General features: G+C 38.2%; 1 protein-coding gene across 1 annotated transcript in view; it reads left to right on the forward strand.

Moving 5' to 3' along the window:
- The first annotated feature begins 1,402 nt into the window (after positions 1–1,402).
- Positions 1,403–14,406, forward strand: part of LOC142098422 (uncharacterized) — a 39,102-nt gene continuing 26,098 nt past the window's right edge. The window contains exons 1-6 of the mRNA XM_075181269.1: positions 1,403–1,466; positions 2,398–2,478; positions 3,300–3,368; positions 5,457–5,534; positions 9,090–9,170; positions 9,780–9,845. Coding sequence (XP_075037370.1) covers positions 1,403–1,466; positions 2,398–2,478; positions 3,300–3,368; positions 5,457–5,534; positions 9,090–9,170; positions 9,780–9,845 — 439 coding nt within the window. The remainder of the gene's footprint in view (positions 1,467–2,397; positions 2,479–3,299; positions 3,369–5,456; positions 5,535–9,089; positions 9,171–9,779; positions 9,846–14,406) is intronic.

Raw genomic sequence — 14,406 nt, forward strand, 5'->3', positions numbered from 1 at the left:
TGAGTGAAAACAAGTAGGAAGCAAATGAAAGTTTAAAGGATGATGGAGGACTAAGAGAATTCAGGGTAAGTTTACAGAAAACACGTTAAAGTAATTAGGTGACAGTCTGATGCTGATGGAGAGTGGGAGAGGGTTCAAGGGAAGGAGAGTCATTCTTGTAGATGTGTGTATTAGGAGGTAACAAGAGATGTGGTGAACAACAGCTTGTAGAACAGGCATAATGGACACTGGGAAAAGCGTATTTTGAGACGAGGCTTAAGATGTAGGATGAAATAAACTTGTACATAGCTTTGTAGGTTTGTTAACAAATAGGCAAACTGTATTTTGGGGGTCACCTTACCATGCCATTCATCCCAACATATGAACTAAGAGGAAAGCAAAATAAAAGGATTACATTTATTATTTGTTTTTAACTTAGATGCTGCAGAGGAGAGGTCAGACCACGAGTCTGGTGCTGCATCTGAAAAAATACTAATACCACCAGGTAAGATATCAGCTGGCTTACACTGATACCATCATGGTGCCAGTATTTTTTAAACACTAACATTCTATTTAGCACAGTTTAAGGGATACATACATGCCAAATCAACCACTAATAAAAAGGTGAAAGGGCCTTGTTATAAGAGCTTACAATCTAAATGGCCGCGGCTGCTGTATAGTACAGAGCAGCCGAAACGGAGCTGCCATGCATGCACAGGCGGATGCACGGCAGCTCTTTAGGGTTTTGTTTTTTCCGGGGGTGGAGGAAACTCCCCCTGAAAAATCCTCTGTGCGCCCCTGGTGTAGTAATATATAACACAAAGTTATCAGCAAAAACCATGCTAACACAAGAGATATAACATAGAGAATTATGATATTTGATTGTAATCATTGTCATGGTCACCATATACTCTAGTTCTGCACATGGGGAATATGACATTGACACGCTGCCTATAGCACCAAACGGATTACATTATAACCAGATCCTTGTGTCTCGTGGCACATCCCTTCTCTTCTATTATAAGCAGAACCCAATCTGTAAGTAAAAAATGTTTGTACTGTGAATTTGGTGACATTGAGAAATGACGTCATTAAACAAGGTTCTTGCAAGAATTCACATTTTGAGAAGCTTCTCCACTTACAGTGTGGACTGCGCTGCTTATAGTAGAAGAGGAGGAAGAAGAGGTTGAAAGAGAAAAATAGGGCATGGAGGTAATGGATGGGAGCCAACAAGTGTCAGTGATGTGGAACAGGGAGTAGACATGGGAAAGGCATGTGGGAAATATTGGATAGAGATGATTTGGGAAGCATATAAGGGATGTGGGGGCAGGAATGGGAAAGCCTAAAATAAATATAAGAAAGAAATGTGTGGCGAATACAAGAGATGTGGAACAGAAATATGCAAGAAACATATGGAGCCAACATGGAGAAACTCACATTATTTGGTGCTGAAACGATGATTAGGAAGAGAATAAAGAATATGGGACGTACAACTGAGGGAGATCACAAGTAGGGCCGGAGTTTGAGGGGAAATCACACAATTGTCCGTGGCCCCAAATTAAGATAAAGATTTCCCTTCTCTACTCAGGAAAAAAAATCAGCTATCTGCAGTTCTTAGTGATCCTCCCAATCAGCTTCCAGACAGCTGTATGTACTGTGTGTACAATGTGAGGCATATGGGGATGGCGATGTTTCTTGAATTGTTAGAATAGGGCGTTTATTTTCTCCACTGCACTAGAGGGCGCCAGTGCTCACATTTACCCAGAACATCAGAAACTTGAAACAGAAACTCTGATTTTATCTACTACATCGTTTATTTTGCAGCGTTTTTCCAGGCTCACAGCTTTCCACCCAGTAATACACTATCTGCAAACATAACATCCCACAGGGGCAATAGATGGAGCTTTTCCCAGCTGTGGTACAAATATTCTATAATCAGATGAAACTATCCAGTTATTCATAAGTGAATACAGTCACAGCTGGGTTGGGGTCCACTGACAGATATTGACAAAGTAACTTAGAGCCTGAAACACTTTCAGTATTTTGTATTTTATTTCAATTTGGTGATAATTGAATTTGAAGGGGTTGTTTTAAGATTGGAATAAATGTTGTCTTTCAAAATAAAAAAAATGCAGATCTAAAATACCTATGCACAGTTACCAGATTGTATCTACACTTCATAATCAGACCCTTATTCATGTACAGGTTGGGCACTTTTATTTACGCTAACCAGTATTATGGGGGCTGATACATAGTACAATTTACACCAGCAGTGATTCCATCCACCACTTACTGCTGAAGCACATTGGAGATGGTGATATTACAGCATAATGTAACATATTAATTGCACTTTGGGGGTCTCCTGTCCTTGATCCCAACAAACAAACTTCATATTATATATTTTTGCTTTTCACTTAGAATCTGCAGAGGGGAGAGCAGACCATGAGTCTGGTAATAAATCTGAGGACAGTGATTCAGAATTATCTATATTATTATCAGGTAAGATATCAGCTGGATTACACTGATCACAACATGATGACAATATTTTTAAAATGTCAACATTTTATCCAGTATAGTTTAAAGGGTAAATACATGCCCAAACTACCAACAATAAAAGGGTGAAATGGGCCTTGTTAAAAGAGCTTACAATCTAAATGTAAAATGGAAAAAGTAAGATACAAGATTTGGGCTGAGTGAAAACAAGTAGGAAGCAAATGAAAGTTTAAAGGATGATGGAGGACTAAGAGAATTCAGGTTAAGTTTGCAGAAAACACTATAAAGTAATTAGGTGACAGTCTGATACTGATGGAGAGTGGGAGAGGGTTCAAGGGCAGGAGAGTCATTCTGGAAAAATGTTATAGATGTGTGTATTAGGAGGTAACAAGAGATGTGGTGAACAACAGCTTGTAGAACAGGCATAATGGACACTGGGAAAAGCGTATTTTGAGACGAGGCTTAAGATGTAGGATGAAGTAAACTTGTACATAGCTTTGTAGGTTTGAAAACAAAAAGGCAGATAAAATCTACTAAGTTTGTGCTGTTTGGAAGACAATAAGCTTAGCATCAGCAACCATCATAGACTGGAGTGGAGACAGACTGTAAAGGAAAATGCCTGTTAAGAGAGTTAACATAGTGAACCGGAGATATATTGAATATTATGAGCCAAGATTGGAAAATACATTGGAGATGGTGATATTGCATCATAAACTAAAATACCAACTGTATTTTGGGGGTCACCTTACCATGCCATTCATCCCAACATATAAACTAAGAGGAAAGCAAAATAAAAGGATTACATTTATTATTTGTTTTTAACTTAGATGCTGCAGAGGAGAGGTCAGACCACGAGTCTGGTGCTGCATCTGAAAAAATACCTCTAATACCATCAGGTAAGATATCAGCTGGCTTACACTGATACCATCATGGTGCCAGTATTTTTTAAACACTAACATTTCATTTAGCACAGTTTAAGGGATACATACATGCTAAAACAACCACTAATAAAAGGGTGAAAGGGCCTTGTTATATGGATTGTGGGGAAACAAGTAGAAGGCACATGGAAAGTTTAAAGGTTGATGATGGACTTAGAGAATTCAGGTTAGTTTACAGCAAACACTTGAAGATTTAGAAATTAGGGAACAGTCTGATGGAGAGAAGTAGAGTCATTCTGGAAATATTTTATAGATGTTCGTGTTAGGAGGTAACAAGAGATGTGGTGAACAGCAGCTTGTAGGACAGGCATAATGGATGGTAGGAAGCATATTTGAGTTGGGGCTTAAGATGAAGAAAACCTGTACATGGCTTTGTAGGTTTGGAGAACAAGTTAATAGATAGGCAGATAAAAACTGCTAGGTTGTGCTTTTGGGTAGGTAAGAAGCCTAGCATCAGTGGCCATCATAGACTGAAGTGGAGACAGACTGTAAAGGAAAATGCCTAATAATAGAGTTAAGATAGTAAACTGGAGGTATATTGAATGTTATGAGCTAAGATGGGGAAATACATTGGATATGGTGATATTGCATTATAAGCTAACATACCAACTGTATTTTGGGGTCACCCTACCATGTCATTCATATCAACAAAGAAACTCAGGGCCTGATTCATTAAGGAGAGCAAAGCAAAAGAAAGTAGTAACTTTGCATTTGGGCAAAACCATGTTGCATTGGAGTGGAGGTAAATTTAAAATGCAGGGACAGATTTATGGTTGGGGTAGGGCACGTCCTAAGTCATTTTTAAATTTCAGTGTAAAACTAAAGTTATTAAGTATTTGTATTTATCATTGTGTTGTTAAAGCAAAATAAAGATCTATATTACAGTCTTGTTCCTAATTAGCATTCTGACAACACTTGATATATCATTGTACAGTTTTTTCCCTAATCTTCCTAGTTATTCCTGTGCTGTTTAGGATTTAGCGGGGATTATAGCATTATTACATCATCAGTATTTATTATTTCAGAGCTGTTTTCCTAATCTATATGGGATAGCAAATGTCAAAATATTCTAAAACCCCCACATCTATTTAATAACATTCAAAATGACTGAGAATTATCCACAGAGAAGTCCTTCTTGTGTTATCACCATCCTAGGATAACCTAACAGTGCAGGTTTTGTAGGTCACAAGTAAAAGAATTACACCACCTGTGGATCTGTTACAATGTGTCAGTCAGTAATGAATACACCTGTGCTCCAGCAAGGAGAAATTGAAACTTTCACTTTTTTTTGGGTGGAACGCATTATTTGCTGGGATTACAGCCCGTAGCATATGGTACACTAAAAGTGTGTCTTATGCTTTTGTCATAGGGTACTCTTTAAGCGTATCTTACTACATGTATGCATTTTGCTTAATATTCATAGTCGTATGTGTAGCTCTGAAATGCAGGTTAAACTATGGGATGCAATTTACGCTTGCAATTTAAGTGTCAATTTCATCCAACTCTACATGAGGCCCTGATCTCTATGTACGTTTCTGGCCCTCATTATTTATGCCAATCTGTATATTCCTCTACTTTCCTGTCTTATGTCTCCCCTCCAATCCATCTCTTCTTCTCTTTATGTTCTTACTCTTCATCGTGTGTCCTCATCTCGCTCTTCCCTTGATCCAAGTTAGAGCTCATATATAACAGAACATTCCACACTTACACCACACTGTATGTGTCATCCCAGGTTAGAAAAGAGACCACAACTACTGTCACTGCACCAACACCTCTGATCCTCATCCGTATTTAAAAATCCATTTATCAACAAAATAGTTCCTGCTTATAGGCTGTGATTGACAATGGTGGTTTAGTGATGGCAGCAGGAAAATATATTTATTTTAATGTTTTATTTTTATAAATATATTAACATTTTCATATTTATATTTGAATCTCTTTGAAAACAATGCAGAATTACAAGATCTATATTTTTTGACATATTGTATACATGATTCATAATGAGATTCCTATATTTTATTTTTAATTTTGTTTTAAACTTACAAGCTGAAATTAACAACTTAGACCGTGGGTCTGAGGATGAGCCCGAAGACTTTGCTTCAGGAAAGCCTCTAATGCCATCAGGTAAGATATGAGTAGAGTTGAGTAACATTTCCAAAACTGTTCCACTGAATATTCTTCTCATTTTGCATTTGGTTTTGGAATTTGATGCATTTCGTCTACGGAATTTGGTGTTGAGTGTCCACGTTTAGTTCTCCGTCTTCTTTTTATAACTGGACCTTGTTCTTTTTCCACCCCAAGCATACCACTAAGCAAAATTCTCACAGTCATGGTCCCAGCTCCATTTATAAACTATAAATTCGACAAAATGCAGAATTTACAAATACAGGGTCTCATATACAGTTGGATGGACATTTCTTTTCTTGCGTAAATTCATGTTTCCCCACTGTGCAAACACACAAGAATTGGCATGCTTAGGTCCCTATGCAGACTGGGCTGCATCTTACATGTACTACTCTTTATGCTTAGAGAAGCAGAACAGGGGAGGGGAGGGTCAAACCTGCATAGGCCAAGTAAGTTCATGCAATTAGGACACATTCTGTGGGGTGAAGCTGTCATAGATACAAATGTGCTTGCCCCTAGTGAAAGATCTGTACTGGTGATTCAACTAAATCCATGGCCATGATCTTTTATAAAGCTTTTAGTCCAATGTTAAGGAGAAATAAAACACATAGATGACGGTGACTTGCTGAACTGCAATGCTAATGACAGACCGGAAGCTTTGCTCTGACTTGTCAGAAAATGAGAAAGTCACACTGATTGGTTTGTAGTGGTTGACCCCAAATAGAAACTAACTGCAATTAACTACATAGATACAATGTAGTTCATTGGTAAAATGTATCAATGAACTATATTATGTATATACTTGCAACTCCGAACATATAATTGTATATTTTTTTTAATTCATTTTATTTCTGCTTTTTGAAAGTAAAATTTGTCCAAGTATACATGAGCCCTTCAGTGTGGAATACCGGTTCTCGGAAAGGTAACGCAAATGTGCAACTTGAAGATCATGTCCGTGGAACTTCGCACATGTGCAGAACAGTCTGTTCCACTACAAAATGTGATTTGTGCAACACTTGTGCCACAACTTCTTTCATCTCTAGGTACCAGCTTGCTGTGACTGATCACTATATACAATTGTACCAGGACTTGCACACATGCACAGTTCTTAAATTAAGATAATGTGATTCTTATTGTATTTAAAAGCTCCCATTCTATGACTGTTAATCTGGGAAGTTACTTGGTATCTTCGTGTAAAACAGACAACTATTATTAAGTCCGCATTAAGATTACCCTAATAGCGGTAATAGTGAGCGGGCTCAGTTATTCTCAAGAAGAACGCGGCCAATTGAATTCCCCCCATAATGTCTATATAGGTAATGGCTTCATTTTTCCAATTAACAGAGAAATTGGCATTGAGAAGGTATAACTGAGGGAATAGCTGAGTAATGGTCTCATACTGAAGTTTCTAAAAGTGCTAGAATTTTTCAAATTAGGGATGGGAGAAAATTCTGTGGTGTAATAATAAATAACACAAATTTATCAGCAAAAACCATGCTAACACAAGACATATCCCATACTGGACTATAATATTTGGTTGTAGTCATCCTCACAGTCACCTTATACTCTAGTTCTGCACATGGGGAATATGACATTGACACGCTGCCTATAGCACCAAATGTATTATATTATAAACAGATCCTTGACTCTCGTGGCACATCCTTCTCTTTTATTATCAGCAGAGCCCAATCTGTAAGTAAATAAGATGTTTGTACTGTGAATTTGGGGACATTGTGCAATGACGTTATTATACAGGATCTTGCAAGAATTCACAATTTGAGAAGCTTTTATGCTTACAGTGTGGACTGCGCTGTTTATAGTAGAAGAGGAAGAAGAAGAGATTAGGGGGAGAATAACAGGACATATAGGAAATGGATGAGAGCCAACATGTGGCAGTGATGTGGAACAGGGGGTAGACATGGGGAAGGCCTGTAGGATATATTGGATGCAGATGATTTGGGAAACATATAAAGGATGTGAGGGCTGGAATGGGGAAGCTTAAAGGAAATATAGGAAGGAAATGTGTGGAGAATACAAGAGATGTGGAGCAGAAATGGAGAAACCCATGTAATTTGCCACCAAAACGATGATGAGAAAGAGAATAAAAATATGGGACGTACACCTGAGGGAGATCACAAGTAGGGCCAGAGTTTGAGGGGAAGTCACACAATTGTCCAGGACCCCAAATTAAGATAAAGATTCCCATCTCTACTCAGGAAAGAAAAAACAGTTATCTGCAGCTTCTCATTGATCCTCCCAATCAGCTTCCAGACAGCTGTATGTACTGCGTCTCTCTTCCACCCTCATTACATCCTCCCATTCTCGGTTACAGGACTTTTTTTTAGGGCTGCACCCACTCTATGGAACTCTCTCCCTCGCACAATAAGACTCTCCTCTGGTCTACAAACTTTCAAGCGTTCTCTGAAAACCTACCTATTCAGACAAGCTTATAATATTCCTCAACCACCCTCTTAACCTCACTACCTTTAGCCTGTTACTGCCTGTTACACAATTTCACACAAGACAACTACCCCCTGACCAACATTGTTGTGTGACAGGATCATTTAGCTTATGAGTCACTTTTACCTTTGCAGTCTGTCTGGGCCAAGATGCAAAATGTAGACTTAACCTCTTGTGTCAATCTCCCATTGTCCCATAGATTGTAAGCTTGCGAGCAGGGCCTTCTCACCTCTGTGTCCGTTTTACCCAGTTTGTTTATTAGTTTATTATGTTTGTCCCCAATTGTAAAGCGCTACGGAATATGTTGGCACTATATAAATAAATGATGATGATGATGATGATGATGATGGGGATGAAGATGTTTCTTGAATTATGGGAATAGGGAGTTTATTTTCTCCACTGCACTAGAGGGCGCCAGTGCTCACATTTACCCAGAACAACAGAAACTTGAAACAGAAACTCTGATTTTATCTACTACATCTTTTATTTTGCAGCGTCTTTCCAGGCTCACAGATTTCCACCCAGTGAAACACTATCTGCAAACATAACATCTTACAGGGGCAATAGATGTAGCTTCTCCCAGCTGTGGGACAAATATTCTATAATCAGATGAATCTAACCAGTTATTCAGAAGTAAATACGGTCACAGCTGGGTTGAGGTCCACTGATAGATATTGACAAAGTTACTTACGCCTGAAACACTTTCAGTGTTTTATACTTTATTTCAAATTGTTGATAATTCAACTTGAAATGGTTGTTTTATGATTGAAATGAATGTTGTTTTTCAAAATAAAAAAAATGCAGTTATAAAATACCTATGCGCGGTTACCAGATTGTATCTAGGATTCATAATCAGACCCTTATTTATGTACAGGTTGGGCACTTTTATTTACGCTAAATAGTATTATGGGGGCTTTGATGCATGGTACAATTTACACCAGCAGCGCTTCCATCCACCCCTTACCGCTGAAGCATATTGGAGATGGTAATATTGCAGCATAATGTAACATATCAACTGCCCTTTGGGGGTCTCCTGTCCTTGTCCTTCATCCCAACAAACAAACTTCATATTATATATTTTTGCTTTTCACTTAGAATCTGCAGAGGGGAGAGCAGACCATGAGTCTGGTAACACATCTGAGGACAGTGATTCAGAATTATCTATATTATTATCAGGTAAGATATCAGCTGGATTACACTGATCACAACATGATGACAATATTTTTAAAATACCAACATTTTATCCAGCATAGTTTAAAGGGTAAATACATGCCCAAACTACCAATAATAAAAGGGTGAATTGGGCCTTGTTAAAAGAGCTTGCAATCTAAATGGAAAATGGAACAAGTAAGACACAAGATTTGGGCTGAGTGAAAACAAGTAGGAAGCAAATGAAAGTTTAAAGGATGATGGAGGACTAAGAGAATTCAGGGTAAGTTTACAGAAAACACGTTAAAGTAATTAGGGGACAGTTTGATGCTGATGGAGAGTGGGAGAGGGTTCAAGGGAAGGAGAGTCATTCTTGTAGATGTGTGTATTAGGAGGTAACAAGAGATGTGGTGAACAACAGCTTGTAGAACAGGCATAATGGACACTGGGAAAAGCGTATTTTGAGACGAGGCTTAAGATGTAGGATGAAATAAACTTGTACATAGCTTTGTAGGTTTGTTAACAAATAGGCAAACTGTATTTTGGGGGTCACCTTACCATGCCATTCATCCCAACATATGAACTAAGAGGAAAGCAAAATAAAAGGATTACATTTATTATTTGTTTTTAACTTAGATGCTGCAGAGGAGAGGTCAGACCACGAGTCTGGTGCTGCATCTGAAAAAATACTAATACCACCAGGTAAGATATCAGCTGGCTTACACTGATACCATCATGGTGCCAGTATTTTTTAAACACTAACATTCTATTTAGCACAGTTTAAGGGATACATACATGCCAAATCAACCACTAATAAAAAGGTGAAAGGGCCTTGTTATAAGAGCTTACAATCTAAATGGAAAAAGGAACAAGTAAAACGCAAGATATGGCTTGTGGGGAAACAAGTAGAAGGCACATGGAAAGTTTAAAGGTTGATGATGGACTTAGAGAATTCAGGTTAGTTTACAGCAAACACTTGAAGATTTAGAAATTAGGGAACAGTCTGATGGAGAGTGGGAGAGAGTTCAAGAGAAGTAGAGTCATTCTGGAAATATTTTATAGATGTGCGTGTTAGGAGGTAACAAGAGATGTGGTGAACAGCAGCTTGTAGGACAGGCATAATGGATGGTAGGAAGCATATTTGAGTTGGGGCTTAAGATGAAGAAAACCTGTACATGGCTTTGTAGGTTTGGAGAACAAGTTAATAGATAGGCAGATAACAACTGCTAGGTTGTGCTTTTGGGTAGGTAAGAAGCCTAGCATCAGTGGCCATCATAGACTGAAGTGGAGACAGACTGTAAAGGAAAATGCCTAATAGCAGATTTAAAATAGTAAACTGGAGGTATATTGAATGTTATGAGCTAAGATGGGGAAATACATTGGATATGGTGATATTACATCATAAGCTAACATACCAACTGTATTTTGGGGTCACCCTACCATGTCATTCATATCAACAAAGAAACTCAGGGCCTGATTCATTAAGGAGAGCAAAGCAAAAGAAAGGAGTAACTTTGCACCTGGGCAAAACCATGTTGCATTGGAGTGGAGGTAAATTTAAAATGCAGGGACAGATTTATGGTTGGGGTAGGGCACGTCCTAAGTCATCTTTAAATTTCAGTGTAAAATAAAAGTTATTTATTATTTGTATTTATCATTGTGTTGTTAAAGCAAAATAAAGATCTATATTACAGTCTTGTTCCTAATTAGCTTCCTGACAACACTTAATATATCATTGTACAGTTTTTCCCTAATCTTCCTAGTTATTTCTGTGCTGTTTAGGACTTAGCGGGGATTATAGCATTATTACATCATCAGTATTTATTATTCCAGAGCTGTTCTCCTAATCCATATGGGAAAGAAAATGTCAAAATATCCTAAAACCCCCACATCTATTTAATCATATTCAAAATGACTGAGAAATATCCACAGAGAAGTCCTTCTTGTGTTATCACCATCTTAGGATAACCTAACAGTGCAGGTTTTGTAGGTCACAAGTGATTTAATTACACCACCTGTGGATCTGTTACAATGTGTCAGTAGTAATGATTACACCTGTGCTCCAGCCAGGAGATATGGATACTTTCACTTTTTCGGGAGGATCGCTTTTTTTAATTATTTATTTGCTGGGATTATTGCCGTAGCATATAGTACACTAAAAGTGTGTCTTATGCTTTTGTTGTAGGGTTCGCTTTATTTATTCATTTTACATAATATTCATAGTTGTATGTGTAGCTCTGAAATACAGGATAAACTATGGGATGTAATTTACAATTGCATCTTAAGTGTCAATTTCATCCAAATCTAAATGAAGTCCTGGGGCCTGATTCATTAAGGATCTTAACTTAAGAAACTTCTTATTTAGGTCTCCTGGACAAAACCATGTTACAATGCAAGGGGTGCAAATTAGTATTCTGTTTTGCTCATAAGTTAAATACTGACTGTTTTTTCATGTAATACACAAATACTCTATAGCTTATTTGTACACTGAAATTTAAAGTTGATATTTGTGTGCTACATGTTATCTGCAGCGATTTTACTAACGACTGACGGTCTGATCGCTCGGGCGATTCATGCGGACGCACGCGTATACGGACACGTTTTAAACAATTAACGAAAACTTACCGTCCGGGCAGCGACTTTTCACTGCCATATTGTCGAGTTAAAAGATATGGATTTCGCACAAACTGAAAAGACTTATGTTGTCCCTGTAGCGATATCCCCCAAAAATTAAAAAAATGGGCCGAGCATGTTCATTAAGAACCACCCAGAAACACCCAGAAACTCTTAAAAGCAGAAGGAACCTTGTCTTCTTCATTCATTCTGTAACACATAGTTGTGTACAGTGTACGTTTTTTTGCAACTGCATAGAAACAAATTCTTTTACTATTATGGATATGGATACTGTTCAAGAACAGCAAGCAACTGCTCTTTTGCCACTCGCTGTGGCAAGATGACCCAGAGGGAAGAAGGAGAAAGAATTTGTCTTGTTGGACCAAAGAATGGTTCCAGAAGAGAGTCTCATTCTCTCATCTGCCCTTGCTGCAGGAGATATGGGACAACAACCCTGATGACTTAAGGAATTTCCTACGAATGAATGAACCCACATTCCAGGAACTTCTCCAACTAGTCACCTCCCTGATCCAGAAGGAGGACACCCGTTTAAGGAGACCCATATCTGCAGAGCAGAGACTGGTTGCTACCCTGAGATTTTTGGCCCCAGGTAGAACACTTGCATAACTCAAAGTCATGTTATAGTTATGTCAGTTATGGTTTTGGCATAATACATTGTCCTCCTGTATTTGAATGTTGAATTCCCATCCCCTAAGGTTAGAGGAGAGGAAATTTCACAACCAGCAAAGGAAAGGGTTCTTTACAGTAAGGGCAGTCAAGATATGGAATTCATTGCCAGGGAAGGTTGTGATGGCAGATTCAATAGATATGTTTAAGAAAGGGTTAGACAAATTTTTAGCGGAAAGGTGTATCCAGGGATATGACTGTTAATTTAAAATAAAGGATAGTAGTGGATATAGGGTAAAAATTGGATTGCAATATTGAGTCTGGGGGGATTTTCAAAATTGAAACAGATGGGCGGTTGCCTACTCTGGATTAATTTCAAATATAAGTGCAGGATCGCAGGAGATCCAAAATAGGTTGAACTTGATGGACTGGTGTCTTTTTTCAACCTCATCAACTATGTTACTATGTTACTATGTTACCATGTTACTAATTTGAGTAGACCGAAATGTGTACGTTGGTGCCTGCCTGTGGTTTGATTTTAAAATTGATTTGCGTTAAAACTGTGTCTGGCCACATATCCTCTGTGGAGACCCTACACATGAGGTCACACACCAAACGCTCCATTTGAACCTGTATCGATCTACTTACACTTTTCATTTTACTTGATAGCATTGCTCCAAGTAGATCAAAAGTGTGTTGCAGTGGTTTTTTGACCATCAAAGTGTTTGCACATTCCACCAACTTTTCACTTAGAGCATCACTTTGCTCAAGTTCACTGACCCTTTTCTTTCGCTACTTCTGTACACTTTGTGGCTGTGTTGCAACTTCTGTTATGTCCTGGCTGTCCACTGTTAGCTGGCTTCCCTATACAATAGTTGTTGTAGTTGTCTTTTCTTTGCGAGCAATATTACACATGACATCTTCAGACAGGACAGCAGGCTGTGTAATAAAAATAAAGAGTAAAAAAAAAAAGTATATTATTTTTCAGTTTCCTACTACGGCAGAGCAATGGCAAGATATTTTGCTGAAGATTTTAAAAGGTATTGGAATTTTACAAACAGTGGCGGTGCTATTGATGGGAAACATGTTCGAATTATGCCGCCATCCAAAAGTGGATCTTTCCATTAAAATTATAAAGGATTTTTTAGCATTATTCTAATGGCCATATTGGATGCGAACTATGAATTTATATTTGTGGACATTGGGAAATATTGGGAAAGTGTCTGAAGGAGGGGCATTGGAGCAGACTCCCTTCCATGCAAAACTAAAAAACAATGAACTTAATATACCAACAGGAAGTAACACAAAATATGGACTACATTTTGTGTTTGTAGCAGTAGAAGCCTTTGCATTACACAGCAATGTTTTGAAGCCATACCCACAACACAATCTATAAACAGAAAGGCGGATATTTAATTATAGGCTGTCACGAGCTAGGCGTGTAGTGGAAAACGCTTTTAGAATTCTGAGTAACAGATATAGAGTTTTCCATTCAGCTATAAATTTACGTTTAGACAAGGTTGACAAAGTGGTGATGGCTAGTTGTGTTCTGCATAACTTTCTTAGGCGCAAAAACCCATGTGTGCACAGTACACATACCAATATGGACAACAATATTGAAGCAACGGAAGTGGTCGGGTTGACACCACTAGAGTTAGGCAGCTTAGAAATGCAAGTCAAATCGCCAAATTAAACAGGGAGGCATACCTTCAATATTTTAACGGCGAGGGTGCCGTCGCATGGCAGAATGACCTTGTATAATATATGTACAGAATCATGTTATGTATGAATACTTTATGTATTTGAAATACAATAAACCATTTATCCATCAACAACGTCATATATTTCACATACTGTTTCATTTGGTGATATATCATCACTTTGCACTTCATCGGTAGGAGAATTACTGTCCGTATCCAGGCTGCAGGTGGACTGCCTCGTTATCTTATTTTCACGGATGAAGTGCAGGAGGTCAAAGTACCGCAGCTTTGGCACATAAACATCATCTGCTGTGGCCCCTAAT

This window comes from Mixophyes fleayi, chromosome 7 (genome assembly GCF_038048845.1).
Source record: "Mixophyes fleayi isolate aMixFle1 chromosome 7, aMixFle1.hap1, whole genome shotgun sequence".
NCBI lineage: Eukaryota > Metazoa > Chordata > Amphibia > Anura > Limnodynastidae > Mixophyes > Mixophyes fleayi.